This window comes from Antedon bifida, chromosome 4, assembly GCF_963402885.1.
Source record: "Antedon bifida chromosome 4, ecAntBifi1.1, whole genome shotgun sequence".
Taxonomy (NCBI): Eukaryota; Metazoa; Echinodermata; class Crinoidea; order Comatulida; family Antedonidae; genus Antedon; species Antedon bifida.
This window is the reverse complement of record NC_136229.1, coordinates 28,670,029-28,695,553: the sequence shown is the minus strand read 5'-3', so window position 1 is coordinate 28,695,553 and position 25,525 is coordinate 28,670,029. Positions and strand designations below refer to the sequence as shown.

Here is a 25,525-nt window from a genome sequence, read left to right as displayed (position 1 = left end):
CCACTACATCTATATCTGAGCTTATTTGCTACAAAGTTATTATCTGATGGGTGGTAAAATTGAAATGAAATTCTAGGATTGATGATAAATTCAGAGCCAATAGTCATTTTTTATTGAAACTTAATAAAATCATAATTTGAATGACAATGGCTTATTACACAAAAAATTACGTCTAGATGTGCCATTAACATTTTATATTGCGAAAAATCAATTTCTAATCAATTTTCTACACGTTTCAGGTAATTTTGAGCATTTCAACATTTTCTAATTTTTTGGAATTGCGTGCACGAACTTGTGCACACAGCTCGTAAATAGTGTAGATAAACTGTTTTTGCAGTTTTTATTTCTTTATATCTTTTGTAATAACTATTCATTTTTATGAACTTTAAATAAAAAACCATGATGCACGTTAATATTTAATAAATGTGTACTCAGATGTTTTGTATGGTCACTCAAATTTAAAACCTAGAACATTTTTTTCTTTTGTACTAATTAATCACATTTAATAGAGCGCATCGCACTTATGCTAACCCTTTTTTTTCCTAGATTGTAATATTATGTTCTTTCTCAATCAATTTTCTTACACATGATTAATACAAATTTTATTTTTTATGTCATGTCAAAAAAAGTAGAGTAACGTGGGTTACTTTATTTAATCTATACAGTATATTTCAATCTGATATAGCTCCTCGGAACAAAAAGTTACCTCAGGACTAAAACTTGTTATAGAAGCTGTTGAAATGTAGATATGATTTCATATAAAATATTGTCTATCGGATGTCGTCATATGGCCAGTAAATTCAAAAAGTCAGATTTTCATATTTTTCGTAAATGTTCATTACGTTAAAAAGAGTGCGCATCTCATTTCTACGTGCAATTTGTTTTTAATCGTCACAGGAAGGCACAATCATTTTCGCCATTCATGTTTTAAAGTATGTGCATGTTGCATTTGAGTTTTTTGTAGGTTATCGCATTCAACAGAGCGCATCTTGGTTTTTTGAGCTCAAATTTCAGTATGTGCTTGTTCAATTAATTATCTTTCTCATGAGTTGCCAAATTTTTTAATAACATGGGTCGTGTAATTTCACCTTCAGCGTACAGTATATTTGAATATCTCAGCTCTTCAGAATTAAAGGTGACCTTGATGTTTATAAGTTATTATGAAAGCTGCCGAAATGTAGATATGAATTCGTATACAAATTGTGCCTATCGTATGTTGTGACGTTATACTGTATGGCCAGTTGAAGTTTTTTTCATTTCTCTCATCAAAGTTATAAAAATTACTGCGCTTTTATGTGCCAATTTTTTCCCAAATCTTTTATATCTTTTTTTCCCCAAATCATTATCTTCTTCGTCATCTTCAAGTTTATTTTGATAACGTCATCATACCAAAAAATCAGAACATGTAGATATACAGTGTATATTGTATACATTATCTATATAAGACATAATAGGCACAACTCAAAACTACAGTATAAGCATATACTCATCTGTTTCAGGTCATAGGATGGCAAAGTGACGAATTAAATTCTAATTTTTTTTTATTTTTCTGTCTTAATGATGTGTGTGATTAGGCTACTTTCACTGCAACCACATGAATGCGAGTTTTGTGTAATTGTTATGTACAGTCGTTCACAGACGGATCGCTGGTTCAATCCTTGCTGAGTAATTCTCAAGAAAATGCAATTTCAGTTTACTTGTTATGTTAAGACTGCTCAGTACCAGATCACTGGCTTTTGAAAATGTTCACCTATCTTGAATATTAGCAGGTCTGAATTGGGGTTGTGGTCCGGATTGCCTCCAAAATGTAATGGAGTGGCACTTGGCCACATATCAATCTGTGTTTTCAATTTAGTAAAGATCTGGTAATAACTTTGTAGGTAATCCTGCTAACACACAAAGTAGTTCTGAAACGCAAGGCTAAGAGGCGTTCTAAACCTCCGTGGATAACGCCCAATATAATAAAACAATCAAGAAGCGTTTATTCAAGAAAGCTAAAAATTCAGATGACGCAGTTAAATGGGATAAGTTCAGGAAATGTCGAAACGCTCTCAAATATCGTATAAACAAATCATACTTTGAGTATGTTAATAATCTCGCGGCAAAAAGTAATACTGACAATGGAAAAGCGTTTTGGTCATTTATGAGGAAATTGCGAGCGAAAAATGCACCGAAGATGTTTAATATTAATGGGACACTAGTAGAGAATCCCCAGATTATTGCCGACGCTTTTAACTCTTTTTTTCAATCAACTAATGACTCTGTGCAGGTTGAAACTCACACTGATTGTACTGGGAACCATATTGGCCTCTCTCCCCTCAATAACATCAATACAATCCCGTCGGAGGTCTTGTTCATAATTAACGGTCTGAAAATGGGGAAAGCTCCGGGGTCCGATGGCATAACGTCATCGATGCTTAAACTATCTGCTACATATATATGTAAGCCCCTTTCTGAGCTTTTCAATCTTTCGCTTCGTTCGGGCGTTCTTCCGACGGAATGGAAAGTGGCCAATGTGGTTCCCATTCACAAATCGGATGATGTTAAAGTTATAAACAACTATCGTCCGATTTCGCTATGTAGTGTTGTGGGTAAGATACTTGAGAGAATCGTGTGTAAAAATCTAACCGACCACCTTAACTTGCATGGTATGATGTCCTCACAACAGCACGGGTTTGTCTCCGGCAGGTCTTGTCAAACTCTCCTTGCCACTGCTTACACCCATTGGTCTGATATTTTGGATGAACGCAAGCCCCCTCCCATTGATGCCCTGTTCTTAGATTTTAGCAAGGCTTTTGATTGGGTCTGTCACTCGCTGCTCCTTGAGAAGCTTCACCGTCTTGGGATCTGTGGCGAAATTTTGCGGTGGTTCACATCTTTTTTATTGGGTAGGTCTCAAAGAGTTGCGTTTAGGGGTGCCCTGTCTTACAGTTGTCCTGTCTCCTCGGGAGTCCCGCAAGGTAGTGTACTCGGCCCGGTTTTGTTTAATGTATTTACTTTAGACTTGTCCTCCTCCATTGAATCGAATATTTTACTTTATGCCGACAATGTAGCTATCTACAGGGCAATAAGATCTACCGAAGATAGTGCTGCATTGCAGAACGACATAAACGAAATTTATAATTGGAGTGTTCTTAATAAATTACCGCTTAATCCTATTAAATGTAAGCACATACGGTTTACTAGATCAGCCAAACTTAAGAACAGTGCAATCAATTATCTAATTGGGGAGAACGTTATTGAGAGGGTGGAGTGTTTTAAATATATTGGGATTACCTTTACACACAAGCTTGAATGGGGTACCCATGTTGCAAATGTTAAGGCTAAGGCGTCCAGGCTTCTGGGGTTTATCATGAGGGTCGTGCGTTTTAGAAACCACATCGTTATCCCGAAGCTTTTTAATGCTCTTGTTTGACCTATTATGAGTATGAGATGCCGGCGTGGTTTCCGTATCGAAAGGAAGATATACAATTTTTGATTTTGTTCAGTTTAACCTCAGGCGTGACAATGATCTAAGATTTGTTCACAAGTTTGGTAGGACTGACAATTCTAAATTTTCTACATTTAAGCAGTTTCAACGCTCATGGGATAGGTTGCCTCAGGATCTTAGAACTACGCTCCCGATTAACTTAGGCTTATTTATTAATAAATTAAAATGTTATTTTAAGCAAAATATTTCCTTTTATTCTTTTACAACTATCGGCCATTAATCCACGATAAATTGAATCTTCATTTGATATCTGTGATAATAATAACAGTAATAATAATAATAATAATAATAATAATAATAATAATAATAATAATAATGTCTAGGGTAACTTTTGTATAGATATTTTGTACTTTTGAATCTTCACGTTGTTTTTAATGTTGTAATTTTGTATTTTATTGTTGGATGATTATGTTTTGCTTTGGAGACCCACTTGATAGTTTGATTTAGTTCGCTTTTGGGAATCCTATCTCTCTCTTTTGTTTGTTATTTTTTTGTTATAAGTATGTGAGACGAAATAAATGAAATGAAAAAAAAAAAATGAAAATACTTAGAACAGACGTGACACATACTGATACATATACATACACTGATGGTATTTTTCATACAATTACTTTGATTTGGGTTTGTATAGGATATCAACTAAATTAATGTCTTAACAATTAAATCACATTTGTTTATAGGTGGGAAAGACGCCGGTTTCTATTTTAAAAGATAATGATCAGATGAACCTAGAAGTAAAACACACGATTTTGAAGTTATTTAAGCGTAAGTTAATGTATTAAAATTAATTTAACCTCCTGAATGTGACCCTGTTTTAATTGCTAGCTTTAGTTCTAAATCTAAAACAAGATTATTTACTTGATTTTGTACAAAAACTAAATTATTCACTTCATTCATGGAATTTTAAAAGTTTTGGGAATACATCGGTTTCTGCTGTGTTTATTTTCATGTCTAAGCCTGTTCAGCTTACTAGAAGGTGCTAATAGAGACACATGAAAATCAATCTGAAAACAAGAGATATCAACATGACCAACATTGTTTCAGACTCACTACTTACTACCTGTAATAAATTATGTAATTTGTGTGTGAACACAGAACTAATTTTTTCATGTCCCATTTAAACGATGAGATAGTGAGAACAAGAATCTTGCCATGATATTAAACAATATGGCACAAATGGGGTCTCGAGAACAAAATGCTCTACTTGATTAGGCAAAAAATTAAAATTTTATTTAGGCATTTTAGAAGATTCCTGAAATACAAAAGAAAGAAAATTACACTGAATTTGTATATTATTGTTACAGTAGCTCAAAAGTCTTCAGTGGGTCCAGCAGCAGCCGCAAAAGGTACAACTGGAAAATATTCTGAAAAAGAACCAACATCAATGTCTGCAACTTCCACAACTGCAGGACTGTCAACATCTAAAAAAATGTTACCATGTAAGCCTTCTTTAAAATGAAAGTACATATATTCTGATTTTAATAGTACAAACGAAATTCGACCAAATATTATGATTATACAATTTAAAACAGCACATACAAATATTCCTGAAATACAAAATAAAGAAAATTACACTGAATTTGTATATTATTGTTACAGTAGCTCAGAAGTCTTCAGTGGGTCCAGCAGCAGCCGCAAAAGGTACAACTGGAAAATATTCTGAAAAGGAACCAACATCAATGTCTGCAACTACCACAACTGCAGGACTGTCAACGTCTAAAACAATGTTACCATGTAAGCCTTCCTTAAAATGAAATAATAAAATATTCTAATTTTGAATAGTACAAACAAAGTTCGACCAAAGATTATGATTATACAATTCAAAACAACACATACAAATATTATGCCCTATTTAACAATGTGGAACTGAATTAAATAGAACTGTATTGTAGTTAAATCATGTCTTATTAAGTAGGAAATCTACAGTGTGTAATTGTAATCAAGTTTCTTTCTCACTCGATTTCTAATGACAGCAAAAACAAATTACTTATTTAAAACAATAATTCTCCTTTACTTTTCAGTTAATGTCACAGTTCATCTCAAAAGCATTAAAGGTCCACCACATCCACAGTATGTTGTAGACATGTTTGAGGACATTTTTGGTGGAAAAAATGTTATACATGCTAAAGATCTGCCAAAACAAAGTGACAAAGTTAGAGAACTTGTACAATTAATGAGAGACATTGGTTTTACCATTAACGCCCTCGAGCGGAATTGTATGAAACTTCATCTTGATACATTACATCCGAGGGCTGTATTCCTCTTAAAGTGCTTGTACACTAGTGGAAGGCTTCTGAGGTTTTTAAGTCAAATATTAGTTTCTGAAGAACATCGGTCTAAATTTGTTGCTCAATGGAATTTGCTAATTGATCAACTGCAATTTGAAGAAGTTTTCAAGGGTGTGAAACTAAAAGGTAAGGAAAATTACTTATAATTTCTTATTTTTTTCGTAGTTAAAAATAAACAAAATACTGTTGTAAATGCATACATACATACACATATCAAGCACAAAATCAAGTCAGTGTCAGTCAGTATTTTGAACAAAACTAACTTTTTGTTTTCAGAAAAACTTGCAATACCAACACCAATATCACCAGCAGCACCAGGACCAATATCACCTGCAACTCCAGGACCAGTATCACCAGCAACACCAGGGCCAATATCACCAGCAACACCAGGGCCAATATCACCAGCAACACCAGGGCCAATATCACCAGCAATACCATTAATAAGTAAGTTTACTTTAGTTCAAAAGCTGAATTTTTCAAGATAGGTCCCTAATGTTGTCTAGAACAACATACTATTAACTAAGTTAAGTCCCTGGACTTTCTGTGGTATGCTATTTATCGTGTATAATACAGTACAGTATAGAATTGTTATTTATTTAACCTATACAGTAGTACTGCACAATGAATTTGCTATTGTTAACTAGCGAATATGATCCATTAAGAAAGGCCTGGCATTAAATAGCATTTTATCCACAAAATTTTCAAATAAACTAAATTATAAAGATTAGCTAAATAAAATGAAATTGGATAAATGTGATGTCAGTCATGTGTGATACTTATAATCATCATTTTTATATCTCTAAAGAACATTCTACAGAACATTTCGATGAGCTTATAGCTGATGTTGATTCATTCTGGAAAGAGTATGGATATGGATATGTTAGCCTACTTAAATTATTACTATACGAGTTTCAAAACAAAGTGCCTTTAATTGCAATACAGAATGGTAAAGATGCACATGGTCTGTTCAAACTACTTGTGGCGCCAGGGATTCTCAATAAATCCGATGTAACTGTTCTTATTGAAGCTGTCTATTTGAGTTGTTTAGTTGGTTTAGAATCAAAGATAATGGATATGGTACCGTCATTTAAAGGATTTGAGAATTTTGAGGTTCGTAAATTCTCAAAACGTAGACAAAATTTAGTTAACTTTGGTTTTATAATAAGCATTGACACAATGAAATGGATTGAGCAATTGTACAATGTTAAGTCAGAAGACCAATGGGATTTGATCTTCAAAATTGAAATATTACGTAAATTGCCATTTTTAGTTGAAAAGCTTAAACAAAAAAACATGATGGAGGAGTACGAAATCATAACATCATCCGATAACTAATTGGTTATATGCATTAATGTCACTAATATTTTTTAGTATTAGCTTGGTGGTCAGTAGGCCCTATTACTGTATATACTGTTATATTTTTAAATTGTATTATATATCTTTTATACTGCTCGTTTGTAACTGTCATAAATGTCCTAATTTTATAAAACATGCAAAGACAAATGTTTAAACATTTTTTTAACAAAAATTTGAAAATGTAAAAAAAAATGTACTAAAGTGCTGCAAGTTTAAAATACAAAATAAACTGAATCTAATCGTGATAAATGAATTCATACAGCAGGTAAACAATTAAAAACAATTCAACTAATTTTAACAAGAACTAATCTATTCAATGTTTATATTTAATTTAAATGTAATGGCTATATTACAATTTTTGGTTGGGTAATTTATTTTTACCATTGTCTACAAAAACTTTTACAATAAAGGTATTCGTTTTTCCATGACGTGTATGAAAGTTTCTTGACTATTAAATTACATTGTAAATAGTAAAATATATTATATTTTACTATTTACAATGTAATTTAATAGTCAAGAAACTTTCTATAAATTTGTAACAACTGCTAGACTTAATAATCCTCATCATTCCACTGGAAAAGGACATTTTTATTTAGTAAATATAAATTTTTAAAATTAAATTTAACTTTATTTAAGTAATAAATTGTGTTACTAACCAGCAATTCTATATCAACATGAATTTTATTTGAGACAGATAAAATGAAGTATAAATAATTTTTTTAATTTGTTAAGTTAATAATAGATTAATTATATTGTTTTTAACACAATTACAGTATTTCAATTATGTCATAATAAGTAAGTATAATAAGGTAGGTTTTTGTTAATAGCAGGGAGTTGTTACAAGTCCCTGATAATAGAGACAACCAAGCAATCACATTTACAGTACTATTATTCAAGCTTGGTTTCCTCTTGGAAACACAAAGTCGTAAGCTCAACGCAAGCAAATTGACCAATGATAAACGACTTTTTGGATAATCCATCGCTTGTGATTGGACAAATTGCTTAGGTTGTGTTGCGATCCTGATTTAGTTTAATGATCATTCTACATAATAAAGGTATATCCTTTAAAATTGAGACCTTAAAATATTTTCAGTGTGTTAAGTGAGGCAGACTGTCAATTGCAAACGAACTTACTTGAATTGTGTTTCTCTTTTGGAGAAAATTTACTTGGGTTTACTCTTTCTTTAAGGTGTTTTATCTATGTTCTGTAAAATGTTTATTGTTAAATGTCGTTTCTTAAACCAGGTGATTCTTTTTTTCTCGTTGGTGGATGTGTTCCACATCTGTTCTTTCTTATTTATAATGTTTACATAGGGCTACTACACAGTGTAGAACTATTAAACTCTTAATTATATTTGTTCTTACTTTATTATTTCTTAAATAAAATTGCAAAAACCTATATTAACATATGAAGTAATTATAAAGGTAGGCCTAACTAAACTCTTAATTAAGCGGAAATGTTGTTTTAATAACTTAAGTGAATGCAATATGGTTCTACAATACATTAAGTTTAAAGAAACAAAGGACAGAAACTTGATAAAATATTTAATTAAGATTTAAAACGTTTCCCATGTCTAAAACTTAACGAACCAATTATACAAATTCTACATTTTAAAGCTCTGTGTGTTTCCTTAAGCTCTGTCTAGACTATCAAACTTTATGTGACACAAAAATTTGATGTGCCCAAATATGGACATGATAGTCTAGACAGAGCTTAAGGAAACACCTTGTCACTGTAAACAAAAATCCAATAGCCCTTTCTAAGTAGTTGTCATTTACTAAAAGACCAACTTATCCCAAGTTTCACAATTTTATTTAAAGGTATAGTATCTTTTACCTCTTAATTTAAATAAAATTAATGCAATTCCGTATTTCAGCTACAGTATGATTGAACAATTTTTTGTTTAAAGCCATTATTTTGACTATAACTCTGGCGCTCCTAACATTTAGTTTAACCACTTTATCATATTCCCTCTTTGTAATACGATTCTGCATTTCTTATTTCTGAAAACTGATCCTACTTTATCTAAATTAACCTTAGGGCAAATGTTAATACAATTCAATTATTATGCACTAATTATTGCTATACAGTATATGCACAAATGTTGTGGTAGTATCATCTTATAGTACGCATTTATGTCACAAATACGAACAGAATGGTGTAGGTTCTTGAGACTCAAACAGTTCTTTTCTTGATAGCTTTCAAAGCAAACATGCAGCCAGCAAATGATTCCGGCATTTCTTGAATGAGCTTTCTCTCGGCAACAGAAAATGACAATCGCCATTCACTGTCTTTTGTGTCACTATCATGACGTCCAACGGGAACTACAAGACATTCTAGACTTGATCACTCCTGTGATGGCCATTTACTTGCCCTCTGCCCTGTAAAAAAGTTGTCAGTAATAGGTGGCCATGACTGGCATGATAAGCAATGAACTAAATCGCTTGATAGGTCAGATGCTGTAGACGGCTGTTGTAGTGATGGTCCTTGTATTTCAGCTCCAGAATAATGTACATCCTCATAAACACAGTTACTCTCTAAATAATGTTTATAGCTAGTGTTCCAGTAACCATCAGATGAAGGTAAATCCATTGTTCTTATAGCATATTCCTTCAAAGTACTATTCTTCAAAAAGCCATTTTCATCAACGAAACTGCCGCTTTCATCGTCAAACACTTTAAAACCGTCTTGAATGCTCTTTTCATCCAATACTTTAAGTTTCAAATATGCTGGTTCATTTTTATATAGTTCAGCTATAACACGCACTTCTGTGCTGATTGGTTCTTTTTCCTTCGGATGTTGCCAACACACTGTCGCAGAAGATAACACAGCCATCATGTCTACATCACCCAAAATGTATTTAGGCATTCCTTCACAGAAACTCCCACTGGTATACATTCGTTTCATTATTTGGTTTTTCTCTGTATTGTTATATATCTCTTCAAAAATCATTGAATAAGATATTTGAGCCAATCTTCAAATGTTTTACATGTAATTACGTCATTTGCAAACTCATCCATCACTAGTCTCGTGTTCATATTTTCCGCCAACACAATTGTTTTACTTAAACATGCACCTACAAAATAAAAAGTAAACAAATGTATAATGTAATGTAGTCATGTTTGATATAACAAAGTTCCAATATGCTTTAGAATGCAATATTCATGCATGATGTCCTGGATTTGTTTGATGGACCGTTACAAAAATAGCCGACTTATAGATCTTTGTCTGCTATACATTTGTTCTGTAATTCTGCTTTTGTAAATATTGGTGATGTATTTTGCATAGTTATTATTGTTGATTCGTTTTACAAGTACTGGACGTAGGCCTACTTATGTAAATAAAACATGAGAATTATTGGTAAATAACTTACTCGGTGTTTATTATTAGAATATCTAGTCATAAATTACTAAAGACCTAATTGTTTGCAAGATTGTTTTGATCTTCTATTAGCGTGGCCTATAAACTCAAATTACTGTTGTTCATTGTTGTCGATTTTCAAGTTCTGTTTTTCTCGTTAGTAAGGCCTACCTTAACAATCAGCTAAAATCATTATTTTTAATCAAATCTGAACCATTTCAAATAACTGTATTTAGTTATTCAACAAATTAGGAACAACTCTTAGTAGTAGGCCTACTCTATACTGCTTATTATTATTATTTTTAACGTTTTTATTCTTTCTGGTGGATCCAGGCTTAAAGCCCCTTGGGGTTTAAATGGTATTCTCCAGGCATAATGCAACTATTATTTACTTAATTTCCAACTATTTGTATCTATTATATTTTTGTATATGTTTGCATTATGTGAATAAATTTGAACTTGAACTTGATATGAATAATGGCAATATATTATATACTATTTTACAATATCACAAATAGTGTGTTAGGTTATGGTTATTGTCACATTAAAAATCAGATGTGTAATCATAGGCCTATGGGTAACCAGCCTATGTGTCTCGCTATGTGATTGAAAAGAAACAAAGACTGTTGCTATGTATTCCTGGCTGACATTCAGTAATGAAGTGTAGGCTGGTATGTCGTTTATATGAATGTCGTGTATATTTTTTGTTAAAAGCAAACTTTGACTTTATTTCATATCTTGATAATATAAGGAATGAAAAAAAATATGTTGCCATATTTTCTAAAGACATTTAAAGGACCAAATTCAAAATGGCCGTCCACATTCAAATAACCCTATTTAAAGTCAGAATATCATCAATAACACAATCTTAACTATCTAAAGCGTTACTTCCGCTGTATCACTTTCAACAGACTACTGAAACAAATTACAGATAGGCCTATTGGAGTTTATGAGAGGACATGTATGTGTGACAAAGGGACTTGCTGGATTTACATCAATTGATCAAGGTCATTGAGCGTGGTATCATTGAAATAACACAAATTAATGATTTCATCAGAGCTGGCAAATCTAGTTGATGAATTTGAAAGCCAACATTGGTGATATCCCGATTAATGAAGAATGTTGCAATTCTCACAGAGGTGTTTGTTGGCAAACTTATCAAAGTAAAAGAGGACTCCATAGAAATTCTTTGTCGTATATTAGCCGGTACACAGTACTGTATATAGGAAAGTATGAGTATTTGGCAGTTAATGAAAACCCATATGGCATTACTTTTAACTTAAAATATTGTTCATAGTGGGTGTTACTTTGTCCAATATGGTACATTTATTGGATAGTTTACGTATTGGCGGCAATCTTGGATTTGACACCCAATTACCTTACATTACAATTAAGCATGTTGACAGGAAAGGGGTAGACCTATACTGAAAATACGTACTGTTATAACCTACGAAATAACAACGAAAACATATGTATCAGAAGAAAAATTATAAATCAATGTTATCTATAAATAAAAGTTCTGTCTACACTATCAAAAGAGTGTGATGCCCTATGGTAGTGATATGACATCATCATCAGCATATAATGGGAAAATCCCATTTTTTTGTCACATGAAGTTTGATAGCGAAGATAGAGCTTGAAGCATGGTTCCCACTAGAACGCAACGCAGCGACGTATTGTCGCAAAGTGCTGTATTGCGTAATCACAAGTGGGGGAACCGACGACACATAGTGCTGCAAACATCGCAAGTTTGATTTCACGCAGGCGGGGTCAAACACACTTATTAGAAGGGCATTTTCTTAGGTTAACGTTGCGCAGATTGCGTTAGGCCTACGTCGCTTGTGGGAAACAGGCTTGAAGCGTGGTTCCCACTACCGACGCAACGTAACGCAACGCAGCGACGTTTTGACACAAAGTGCTGTATTGCGTAATAAGCAAATCAGAGATAGGTCTATACATTTGTTTTAATGTCATGTCGGCTACTGTATACGCCTATAATTAATCATATTTAAGACAGGCCGATCCGGTCAGGTATTAGCCCTATACAATTAAATAGGCCTATTATGCGTATACGTTACTCGCAAACCGTAGAGGTTATGCACACTGTATTTTATGACTGCTCATCTGTTTGTCTCCAGCCCAAAGTCCACGAACGACGCCCCATTCGCTATGTAATTGTTGGGCTCATCATTCGGGCAAGGCAAGGCAATCTTTCGTGTAACGTAAAGCACTATTTTGTTCGTTGTATAAATACTGTACACGTTGTATTTTGGAAGCAGCAGGACGTATTATTATTATTAAGCTGTTATTTAAGCCTAGCACAGTCTACCTACAATTGTGATTAGGCCTAATATCTAAACGGACGCAAAATTAATATTGTTACAATCATTGGATGAACCAATAACACATACGGTGAGTTTTACAGTAAGTTACGAATTTATTTGAACACGGCACAAGGAAAGGAAGCCCGGCCGTTTTATAATATACTGTACCTCCAGATGAAACTAAATTAAAAGTCGAATATATTTCACTGAAGTACAATTATATTGAAACTTTATTTGCATTTCAGTTAACTGCAATTGAATTACACTTACTGTAACTCTAATTGTTTCAAGTTAAATGCAAGTGAATTGAAGTTATTCTCTACCGTAATTGTATCCAACAATTGGAAGTAAGTAATATATTATTCACCAGTTGTTTTGTCTTTTCATTAAGTAAATGTGATTGGTTTCAAAAGCAGATATAATTTTAACAATTAATAAACCACGTCAGATGGAAGAATGAAATTGTATTATTTTTGTGTCCGTTGTTCTGGCTACTTTTAAGCGATTCTATTCTCAAGTTCTCCAAAATGTTTTTATTTATGCAATTACCAGGGGCGGATCCAGGAATTTGTGAAAAGGGGGGAGGGGGCGCAACTGTAGTGAGTCCACACCACATATTTTCAAAATCGCCACAACTCAGCCCCACCATGGTTGGGGTTGAGTTGTGGCGATTTTGAAAATATAACACCTCTAGATGGTCGGAAATGGCACTCTCACGTTATTATAAATGTATTAACAATTTATATTTTAAATATGAAAACTGAGGTACTAGCCAATTAAAGGGTGACATTTTCCACATAGGCCTAAGCGTCACAACAGAGCGCTTCGCGCAAGACGTGAGCGTTTGCACATGGCGGAAAAAGATGTTTGTCCAGGGCCGCCGTCGACAGGACCTGTGGCGAAGCGAACTTTGATAAATGACGTCCCAGATGGCCGGAAATGGTACTCTCGCACATAAAATTCATGATAAATGGCACCTCTAATTTGCAGGAAAAGACACTCTCATATGTAGCATGCTACCAATGAGCAAAACGATCATACTTTTCCCTCCAATCACGTGACTAATTACATTTTGTTGCCGATTTCATTCACTCAGTATTTAGTTTTGATTGCGTTGAGTTCAGTTCAATGCGAACGTAAATCTAGGGGAAGCCCCGGAAAAAGGGCAAAATTTAATGCTTATTATAGCAAAATATTTATTTACATCAATTTGTTGAAGAAATTAAATATATAAATAGGTATTGATACAGTTGGGTGGGTGGCCTAGAAAAAAAATCGGTTGCTATAATGTATACTACAGCACACAGTTAGGCCTACCACAGTTAGTGTACTATATTATTATTAGCATATCCTCTATGATGATGATCTGTAGGTAACACCACGCCGTTCCACTTTTGACGTATATATACACTTTTATTTATGCTTGCTGATTGCCAGCGATCTAAACAATAGGTAGACCTACGGGCGGTTGTATGGCGGTGTCCTTTGTACGAATCGTTCGTTCGATTTATAGGGGAACGTGCGGAGGGTGCGCCCCCCACCCACCCCCGGATCCGCCACTGATTACTTAGCGCGTGACACATATTGTTACGCCAACTTGGACAAAGTCCACACAGTATACAACTGAATACTTGAGGTATATAACAATAATTCAATGTTATCAACAATGCAAACATGTCTGTGGAGTTGGTATAGGCCTAGTTCATAGTTCTATTCAGAACAAGTGTATCATTGTTTCTTTTTACTTATTGCAGAAATCACAAGCCTCATAATCTGACTGACCAATCATGTATAGAAAAGTGTTTGTGCTCAAGATTCTATTTACCCACCTTAATTTTGTGTCAACTTTTTCCAGCAAACTATCATATGTATGTGGGAGGTCATACCCACCAATGTTGATGTTATGTGGTCTTTTTCTTATGCAGATAGATTCTTTTATCGTTCTTTTGTCTGTCTGTGCTTCCTTTTCAATAACTCTCGCAATCCAATTTGGAATATGGTCATTCCCCACGCACGTGATCAGGTATGACTGACTTGTGTAAAATCTGGGACGAAGAATTTCTATTCTCACGCGTTCTAACCATTTGGTTGTGTGTTGGAACGTCTTATGTTCCCCAATTTTTATATTTAGTGCCCTTCCGGTCTCTCCTATATATACTTTCTCACAGTTTAGGCAGTTCACTTGTATACAACCCCGCACATGTCTAACGTTTTTATTCTATCTTTTGGGTGGACCAGTCCATTCTTTGATTTATTACTTGGAATAAAGAAGGTGTTCACTTTGTGCTTTGTGCGTCAAATCTTTTCAGAAATTCTGTGTATGTATGGGATACCTATGTGAGCTTTTATCTTCTCCATTTCCTTTCTTTGGTGTTCTTCTGGCTTGTTTTTTGACTTTTGTTCTTTTCTCTTGTTTACGACTCTGTCCACTGACCATTTTGGATAGTTACTAATTTCCAATGCTTTTCTAATGTGTTTCAGCTCCTGCTTTTTATCTTTCTTTTCACTAACAATGTCTGCTCTATTCACCAACGTGTTACCACGCTTAGTTCTAAGGGAAGATTAGAGTGGAAATCCAAGTATTGGTCGGTGTGAGTCGGTTTTCGGTATACCTTGGTAGCGAGTGTTCCATCTTGTTTAATCGTGATAATCATGTCCAAGAATGGTATTTGTTTCTCCGATATTATCTCTGTGGTAAACTTGATGTTGCCCGACTGGTCAATGTTATCAAGATGGCGATTGAGCGGGAGAGGTGCATCTTTATGGACAATGGCAAAAACATCATCAACATACGGTCTCCTAAAACGTGGTTTGATGGTTCCATCTGCGCTCTTAATAGCTTCCTCTTCTAACCATTCTAAATAGATTCGCTATCACAGGGCTTACCGGAGATCCCATTGCAATACCTTCGTGCTGTTCATATACAGTATCTGTTGTTGAAATGTGAAATATGTCGCATCAATCAACTGGTAGATGAGGTCCATGATGTCTTCCACTGTTAATTTCGTTCTCTTATGTTGTATATTTTTCCAAGTACGATCTTACAACCTCCAATGCTTGACCTGTGGGTGTTTTTATTTGGAACCAGATGAATTTATTTAATATTATCAAATTCATATTAATTTTTTTTGGTATTTATCAAGTTTTTTTTATTGATATTCACAATGTTGATATAATATATGAAATAAATTACTAAAAAATGTAATTTTATATACAATTTATTACTTCGAAAACTTTGTTTATTTTGTGCATTCACCAAGCGGCCAACAGAAGGCGTAACTTGTTTACATCGTTTGTTTGACTAAAAAATGATCATTTTCGACAATGTTTTCAAAATGTTTGCTTTATTGCATCTTTATCCCTAGTACTAGTAATACTAAAAAGTGTGCCGAATCGTCCCAGGCCGAATAGTCTCAGGCTGAATCATCCCGCGCAGAATCGTTTCGGGGCCGAATACCTACTGTACAGTAGGTCTAGATCTATTTTTAAATAACTCCTATAGTTAAATGCATATGTTTCTATTAAACATGAATAGAAAGTAGTACTTCTGCACCATTTGCCATTATTTTCGTGTTTCTAGGATGTAAGGATGTTCTAAAGAATCGGACATCTGAGGTCGAAGGTCAAATTTTAAATGGCCTCAAATCTTAAAAGTTGCAAATTTTTTATACAAGTTGCCATACCAAGTTTTATGCTTCTAACCAAATTTGAAGTATTTTTCGTCTAAGGAGCCCCACTACAATAGAAAAATAAAATTCAATATTGTCGTTTCTATGGATCGCCAAAAGAGCAACTAGGCTATAATAGATTGGAATGCATGTATTTAAGGCAAAATAAAAAAAAATTAAGAAGTGACGTAATCTAGGCCTTAACCTTCATATTAACCCCTATGTATTTTAATAAAAAAAATAATAATTTTATCTGTATTTTTGATTAGAAATACTGTAATTGGCCTAGGCTAGTTTTACTAACTACAACAAACATTGATGTTCAACATGGCACAAGCAAGCAAGGAAGGTGAGCTGTACTATTTAATGGGCAATTCCAGCAAAAGGTCACCCAGTACAACAAAAATTTAAATTGACATTGAAAAATCATAAATTGTATCATTTTAAAGATTATTAGTTGAACTTTTATGATTTATAATTTTATATATATATGTATAATCAGAAAAAACAAATAGACATAGACATTTTTAAAATGTTTTTTTTTTACTGAATTTTGCTAAAAACTGAATTTACAAACATATAATATAAAATGATTTTTCTGGCTAGAAGCATAGGGCAAGCAATTGAATGTTTTTAAAAAGGAAATGCATACTGTAATTATTATAATTTCTCCCTAGAAATTAAACAATTCTGGCTGTGCGTACAGTGGTGTGTACATCCATAACAAAATCGTTTTTTCTTGGTTGCGTGTTAGATATTGATATGGATTTTTTTAGCTGAACTATCATTATCATTTTTTAGATTAAAATAATTTTAAAATAATTCATAAATCGTGACCATTTAATTTTAAATTTTCCTTCTATTTTGTCGTTATGGACATACATTTTTATGTACATCCATAACGTCAGTTGAACGGGCTGAGATAATTCCCTAACAAATGTAGACATCAAATGTTCCTGGTCAAATTTAGTCATGTTTTTATAAAAGTACTAAATGAAAATCTATATGGAGGCATTCCAATTTTTACTTTATTTGATTGAATTGAGATTGAATATTTTTGATAGCCGATAGAGTACGATGTTTTAGAATACATTGTTCAATTTTATCTCTATCTTTTATTCTTCTATCTATTAAATTTAAAATTAGAGTACAGTATAGTACATACTGTATAATTATTTAGTAATAATACAGTAGTAATGATAATGTGTAAGGAAGAAATGGTTTATATTGGTTATTCCAGAATACACATAAATATAATTAAAAGTTAACAGTCTATCTCCTCTAAACCACATAACCACTAGTAGCTGTCCGAGTACCTTAATTGTCCTTTTGCTACAGTATTTGGTTATGTTAAACCCAAATTTTTCAAGAAAAAAATGTGAGTATGAAAACAATATACTTTATTTTAAATTCCTGGCATTTGCTTTCATAGAGGTCACATCACAAATTTGCTAACTATTGTAGATGGTGCTCTTCTATCAATACAAAGTTATATATTAAAAGTAAAATATGTCTTTCAGGCTGATGTAAAAGGTCAAGCATTTAGCTTGCCATGTTTTAATCCAATATTGAACCTTTGTGGTTCCACAATATCTTAATATGAAAATAGTAGTTTGAAGAGAAAATTTAACAATTTAGATACTGTACTGTACATTTACCTCAAATTTTATAAAAAATATTGTTTAAAGATGTATTGTCCCTTTGACTAATTCCAAAAAAATAAAATATAAATATTTCAAAAAAAAAGTTGGTCATTTTGAAGTATCAATCATAATAGTTATTAACTTTCACCAAAAATTAGTTGAAAAAAAATACAGACGTTTTTTTTGTTCAAAAAATAACTTTGACTTCCAGTCAAAGTTTTCGATCAAAACATATCTCATAATGCAACGCGCTTGTTTGGCTACTCTGTATGTACTGTAGGCCTATAATCATAAAACTTCCTCGCGATCTGTGTGAAAACACCTTCTCAACCGTGAAGAGTTGTAAACAATCCTAATTAGCATCATGCACAATGCATACTCGTGGTTTGAAATCTTTGTTTACTTTCGCTCGCGACGATTTTCCAGACAAAATGTAATCAAATTAATTTACCTGTTAATTAAGTAAACTTGTTGTTTTTGGCTCGAATTTTTGACTTAAAGTGAATAACTTTAATATTACTTTCATATGGCCAATTTAAATTTAGAATATTTTGAACTTCATTTTTTGTGCTTCAAGGGACAATACATCTTTAAGGCTGAAATTGTTGTAGTTTGATACATGAAGTGTACAGTGTACAGTACATCCATAACAAAAATTGTGTACATCCATAACAGTAGATGAATAAAAATCCTGCCTTGAAAATGCATTTACATAGTCAAATACTATATACTGTTTTAAGATGAAAATAAAGACGTGTTTAGTTTGGCCTAAAAATATTTCTATCACGTACTGTACGGTTTTTAGTTTGTTGGTTTGTTCTTCCTGAATGAAATTTGGAGGATTGATATAATAGGTTAAGACAAACATTCTGTAAAATTTTGAATCACATTTTATATATTACTTTTCACACAAATCTTCAAACTGTACGTCCATAACGCTGGAATTGCCCTAATAATTTTCAATGTTGAAAGTGTTTGCGCAATTTGAAATTGCGCCATTTGAACACAAGATAACACGAAACATAGTAGGCATAAAAAGGAGAAGCCCTGTATTCACTCGACGGTCGCACTACCTCGGCAACATTAGCTCATCATAACACCCATTTGAAATTTCCTGCGGAATTTGAATTAAGTATTTGATTCAATTGCAGTTATTATATTTAGATATGTTACAGGTTTTGAAAGATAATTGAAATTTTACTTGACCATTTTTCCAACAGAAGCTGATTTTAAACAAGTTTTAGTAGAAATTTCAAAGTGGTATGATGATCGTTCACTAATTACAAAGTTGAAAGTGTTGTGCCGTGGCATTATTGAAGAAACAGACTTGGATAGAGTTTCTACTACAATAGATTTACTGCATCAATTGATTAGTTATGGAGAGCTTAGTGCTACCAATCTGACCATTCTTTATGAAATAATTCAACTAACTAAACAGTTTGGTGTGATAGACAAACTTAAAAGTATCCTACCATCTTTTTCTGAAAGTAAAATTATTAAAGAAAGCCCAATTTTTAAATTTAGTATTCGTCGACAAAATATCATGAAACTAGGAAATAAACTAATAAAGGAGGATGTGGTCAAAATTGACAAGCGGTACAATACTCCACTAAAAGAGTATAAAGATAGTTGGAGTATGATCATAGATCTTGAACACAGCAAAATAATTTGTGAAGAAACAGAAATAAAATGTGAAGAGTTTATTAAAACTCTGAAAATGCTAGAACTACCTTCAGCTGAGGAAGCTTTTACAGCTGGTGAGTAAAGTGATTCATAAAACATACACATACTTATCTATTAACTAACTATTAACTAACTTGTGATGTTCAATTCAATTGTGATAGTGACACTAAAGTTTAAGGAAGATGTTTTAGCTAGATTAAATTTGTTATGGATACAATTTCACCACTTATATATTCGGTGTATTTTATTCAAAATATAAATAAACTAGAGGGTACTCCGAGAGTACGAACCTCCGCCTACTGTAAAATTCCCCTACATAAAATGTCCCCGGAAAATATATATATTTTTTTTGTGTAAGTGTAAATAGGCTAACTGCACACTAAAAAGTTGTGGATGAGAGTTAATGGTTATGTATCCAGCCTCTCACAGTTGAGATCGCTGGTTCAAGTCCCACTGAGGTTTTTTTTTTTTATTATTTTTTTTTTTTGTGGACCTTGATCTTTGACCCTGACCCTTCAAAATTTAACCACAATTATATGATGAGTCATTGTGGCTAAGTTTGGTGAAAATCGGATAAAAACTGTGGTCTCTAGTCAGTAAAATAGTTTTTTGTTAGTTGTGACCTTGACCTATGACCTTTTCCCCTCAAATTCGAACTCGTCCGAGCTTTTGGGGCATAGATCATTGTGGCCAAATTTGGTGAGAATCGGATAAAAACTGTGGCCTCCAGGCTGTTCACAGACACACAAACACGCACACAAACACACACAAACATACAGGGGTGAAAACATAACCTCCTTGGCAGAGGTAATAAAAACAAATATAGAATTTCTAAAGATCCCAAATTCTACCTACCATTTAAAGTGCATCCTAATTTTTTTTGAAAGCCAGAAATGTTGGAACAGGCTTATTTTTTGAGAATTCACTAATGCATTGAAGACTTTATAATGTAAATTAAAAACGTTTTGACATATTAATTTCTGTCATGATGTAAACTGACATTGACAACTCCTTTTGTATTACTGTTTTTAAAACTATTTCTGTATTTTATTATCAGGTGTGGAGAATATATCTGTGGTCATAAAACCATGTGATAAAAATCAGGCAAGTTTACATGGGGCTCATGAAGGATGTCCACTATCTACAAATGTAAAAGATTTGATTTATCAGCTTGACAAATGTAAGGACACTTTGCCATTAAAAGATACAAAAGAAGTTTTTGAACTACTCACAGGTATTGTAGACTATTATCAAGATCTTGGTTTACAAGCATACAATGCAGTAAATAAATCTATAGAATTTCATTTATTTGTAAACGATCATAGAAGACTTCAGGATCTATGGGAAATGCATCTCAATGGAAAACTTCTACGAGATTTAGCAGAAATATTAATTTCAAAGGATCACCAGACACAGTTCCTAAAAACATGGGTAACGTACATCGATGAGAAAAGATACAATGCTGCCTTGAGTACCCTAAAGGAAAAAAGTAAGCCATAATAATTTAGATATTTTTAACATTGATAATCCACTTACAAACAGAGTGTAGTAAAATGCTTTTAAACGGATGTGATAAAAGAAGACATGCAATGTGAGATTTGATAGTTGGAATGTAGCAGGAAAAGAACATTATTAATATTAATGACTCACTAAATGATTGGTTTACAATTTTTTTTTTGCCAGAATTATAAATGCAATTTTTGCATTTTTAATAAACTAAAAAGTTGTGTTGTAAAATCTCATTATCACAGTTTGTGTTTTATTGGGGTATGTAAATATCACAAAAAAATGAGCATGGATTTCAGTAAAATTGAACTTACAAATTTATTGTGTTGTACTTGTAAAAAACAGATTCTGATTCAGTCTTTGAGGAAATGCGAAAAGAAAATCAAAGTCTACAGGAGCTTAAATCAGATGCAGGTGAGGTAGTTTTTTATTTAGGTATAAAAAAGATATATTAGCCGAAAACAAAACGCAATCTATAGTTTTTATTATGTACCGGCATATACACCGTGGTATATTTATTGCCATACCCTCAAACTGCAAATGTCTGTGTTTCTCCTCACAATAACAATTGGATTATACTGCGATGTGTAGGCCTAGTCTACAATCTTTGGTGTGTATTTAGCTGGTTTAATTTGCAGATGTACTGTATCCGACTTAATTAAGAGAGAATTTAGGAAAGTACAGTATATGCTATGGGAATATTTATTGCATAGCTGGAAGCAACAAATTATCAAATACAGACCTTTGATGGTGCGGTATTTTGCAGCAAAAAAGCTAGACCTACTCTAAACTCTAGTCTGCAACCAAATTGTGTGGTACGATATATAAAACAATCAGATCACCTTGGGTTAACCATGCATTCAGCCAAATCAATAGTTGTATAATATTTTGGCTAATGATAAAGTAAACATTTTGTTTTAAATACAATGACGTTCAAAACAAAACTGCATTTTGCTGCGACGTTTATTTTACCGACCTACTGTACATAAATAGTTTTATAGCAGTGAATAATGTGCTTATTTCATTTATTGTAATTCGAGATGTATTACTGAAACGTTTTTGTTACATTACATTTTTAAATTTAATTTAATACAATAATCTTTTCACAAGAATAAATATATAAACAATTTAAAGATAAACTAGTCACTACTTACTACGAGTAAGTATTCTTCCAAAATACCAACTAACAACAGTAAAATTCCTTGAACTCGGCCATTATTAATATCTTAGTTAGTTATTTATATTAAGCACATCTCAAATGTATGTATGAATATTCAAAGCTTGATTTTTTTATCATTGTATTTTAAATATGTGATCATTGTTTTTCAAAAACAGATAATTCTGAGACAAATCACACATATGCACATTTAAAAAAAAAAACTTAAAATGTTTAAGATTCAATTCAAGTTTCATTAAAGACCCATTCTCTACATTTGTTGACGTTTTGTAAAAATAATGCATATACTGTAAGAGTTACCACGTAAGCCCGTTCAAAGTTAACATATAATATTTTGTAAGAATTAGTTCTTTGATGGTAAAAAAAGATAATACATGTACAAATATTATTGCACGAAACTGAACTTAACAAGTTAGTTTAGTTTCTTTGATGTTAGAGTTCTGTCTGTTCTAACCAGATATCATTAGTTTCATAATATTGTAACTAAAATTACATTAGTCTAGCAGAAAGTTGCTGTTATCGAATAATCAAAACACCAAGTCTGCTTAGTTTGCTGGTATAAATCTGTATTATAACAATTTGTTCTCATTGTCATTAAAGTATAAAAACACTGTGTAAAATATTATAATCATTATAAAACACAGCAAGTTTCTTCTGCACAATACCGTAATTCTCTTTATAATACTTTATTTTCTAGATATTCTGACACTACATCTCAAGAGAACTAAAGGTCCACCACATCCGCAGTATGTTGTAGACATGTTTGAGGACATTCTTAGTGGAAAAGATGTTATACATGCTGAGAATCTGCCAGAAAAAAGTGACACAGTTAAAAAACTTGTTCAAGTGATGGGAGACATTGGTTTTACTATTTCTTCCCACAAACATAAGTGTATAACATTTTGTCTTTCTGTATTACATTTAAGATCTCTATTTCTCATATGGAGCTTGTATAATAATGGAAGTCTTCTGAGATTGTTAAGTGAAGTATTAGCTCCCGAAGAACATCAGTCTGAATTCATTTCTCAATGGACTTTGCTAATCGAGCAACTGGAATATGATCAGGTTTTCAAGAGTATGCAACTAAATGGTAAGTTAAAATTATTTGATCAGTCAAATTGTATTTTCTCATGAATGGTGATTAAACCTTGCTTTCAGTTTTGTAATTATCAGAAAAATTTAAGTATGAAATTTGTCAATATTTGTGAACAATAATACTGTTTTTAATTTATTTTGATTTGTGCAATTTGGATCCAGAAAATAGAAACCACAAAATATAAGGCAAAAAGCATAACAACAAAAAAATAGCTGTGTCAGTAAATAAAAATAATTGAACAAATAACACTATCCGCTCCTTTACCGGTTCCGTATATTTATTGTTTCAGAAATGTCAACACCACGATTGACGTCACCAATAACACCCTCAATACGTAAGTTAGCAGTATGTTAGTATACACATTAAAGTATATGAGTGCAATGTGGCAAATAATTTCATGAGGTGAAAGATAAAAGTATATATTTTTTACGAGACATATTTTATCTTTCACAGAATGAAATTGTTTTGCACAATTGTATGCATGAATATAAAACATTCATTATTTTTTTCACCTACTGTGAATTATGTCAACAACCGAACATATTCATAGGCCTGCTAGCCCAGGCTGGTACTAGCAACACTAAAATTGCTAGGCAACCATACAGATGTATTGTCCCCTGAAAATAGTCAAATTGGCTGCCAGATGAGTTTTTGGTGGTTGAATTTAACCATTTATTTGGTCATTTTATAAGTGTAAACAATAATTTTCTTCTTTCGTTTTTTTATTCGACGGAAGAGATTGACTTTATTAAAACTACAAAATAATCTATTCAAAGTCTGATTTTATTAATCTTTATTTTTCCTGTTTTTGGGGGACAATACATCTTTAAACTTTATGTTAAATGTGATGTGCCCATATATGGACATGATGATTTCATATCGACAAAGGGCATTGTTGTCCATCCAGCAAAAATGTTGGCCACTCCAGACCCCTACAGCAGCAATCAATTTGTAGTAGCAGCAGTATCAGTAGTGTTTCTAAGCTCAATGTCCATCTCCTCTACCATGTCTCAAAAAGAAATGATGATGGTGGTGTGTTGGGATTCTCCCACTTGAGGGCAGGATTCATAGAATGTACCATTATCTGGTTTATATATAATAGTTTAATATATTTGAGAATTGTAGCTCTCTTCTCGGAGAGAATAGGCCAATTTTTGGTTTATTCATGGATAGATAGTCACAAGGATACATATCAACGGCGATATTAATCCTGTATTATGTTGAACACTTTCCACTGTTTTCAGTAAACTCAATATCTAAAGCTCTTTCCAATTTATAATAAAAATTTAATTTTTAATATACTAAGTATTTGGTCCAATAGAAGTTGTAACGATGATATGTCATCAAGCAAATGATTAACATAATAGAGTCACTGTATAGCTCAACAAATGTATACCTTTCTGATGATGATCCTAATGATCAATTTGAAACATTGTCCAGCGTTCGTCAAGGAGGTGTTGGTAGTACCACCATATTTAACCAATACTTTGATTATGTTATTAGAGTGTTCAAACAACGCTGTAAATATTCATTATTAATAAGCATATATCATTATTATTCCAAAGACATTGTCTCTGGATGTCAATTTCATTTAGGTTGTTCTTAAAAATTGTATTGTACATTGCTCATGAATTTATTTTTTAACTTTGGAATAACCTTTAAAATTATATATTGAATGACATATTGTTATTTTTCTAATAAGTTAACTCAAAAATATAAAAGTAAATTTAACTGTTCTTTAATAGTTTATGTATAATTTTATATCTCCAAAGAACATTCCACGGAAAATTTGGAAAAGTTGCTTGTTGATGTTAATTTATTCTGGGAAAAATATGGAAATGTTAATCTCCTGAAATTATTGCTGTGGGAGTTTCAAGGCAAAATAGCTGTAACTGCAATACAGAATGGAAAAGATGCACATTGTCTGTTCAAC

General features: G+C 32.6%; 1 protein-coding gene across 1 annotated transcript in view; it reads left to right on the top strand.

Moving 5' to 3' along the window:
- Nucleotides 1–25,525, top strand: part of LOC144839308 (uncharacterized) — a 193,594-nt gene that overhangs the window by 752 nt on the left and 167,317 nt on the right. Inside the window, exons 4-6 of the mRNA XM_078694625.1 lie at nucleotides 4,171–4,255; nucleotides 4,795–4,929; nucleotides 5,090–5,224. Coding sequence (XP_078550751.1) covers nucleotides 4,171–4,255; nucleotides 4,795–4,929; nucleotides 5,090–5,224 — 355 coding nt within the window. The remainder of the gene's footprint in view (nucleotides 1–4,170; nucleotides 4,256–4,794; nucleotides 4,930–5,089; nucleotides 5,225–25,525) is intronic.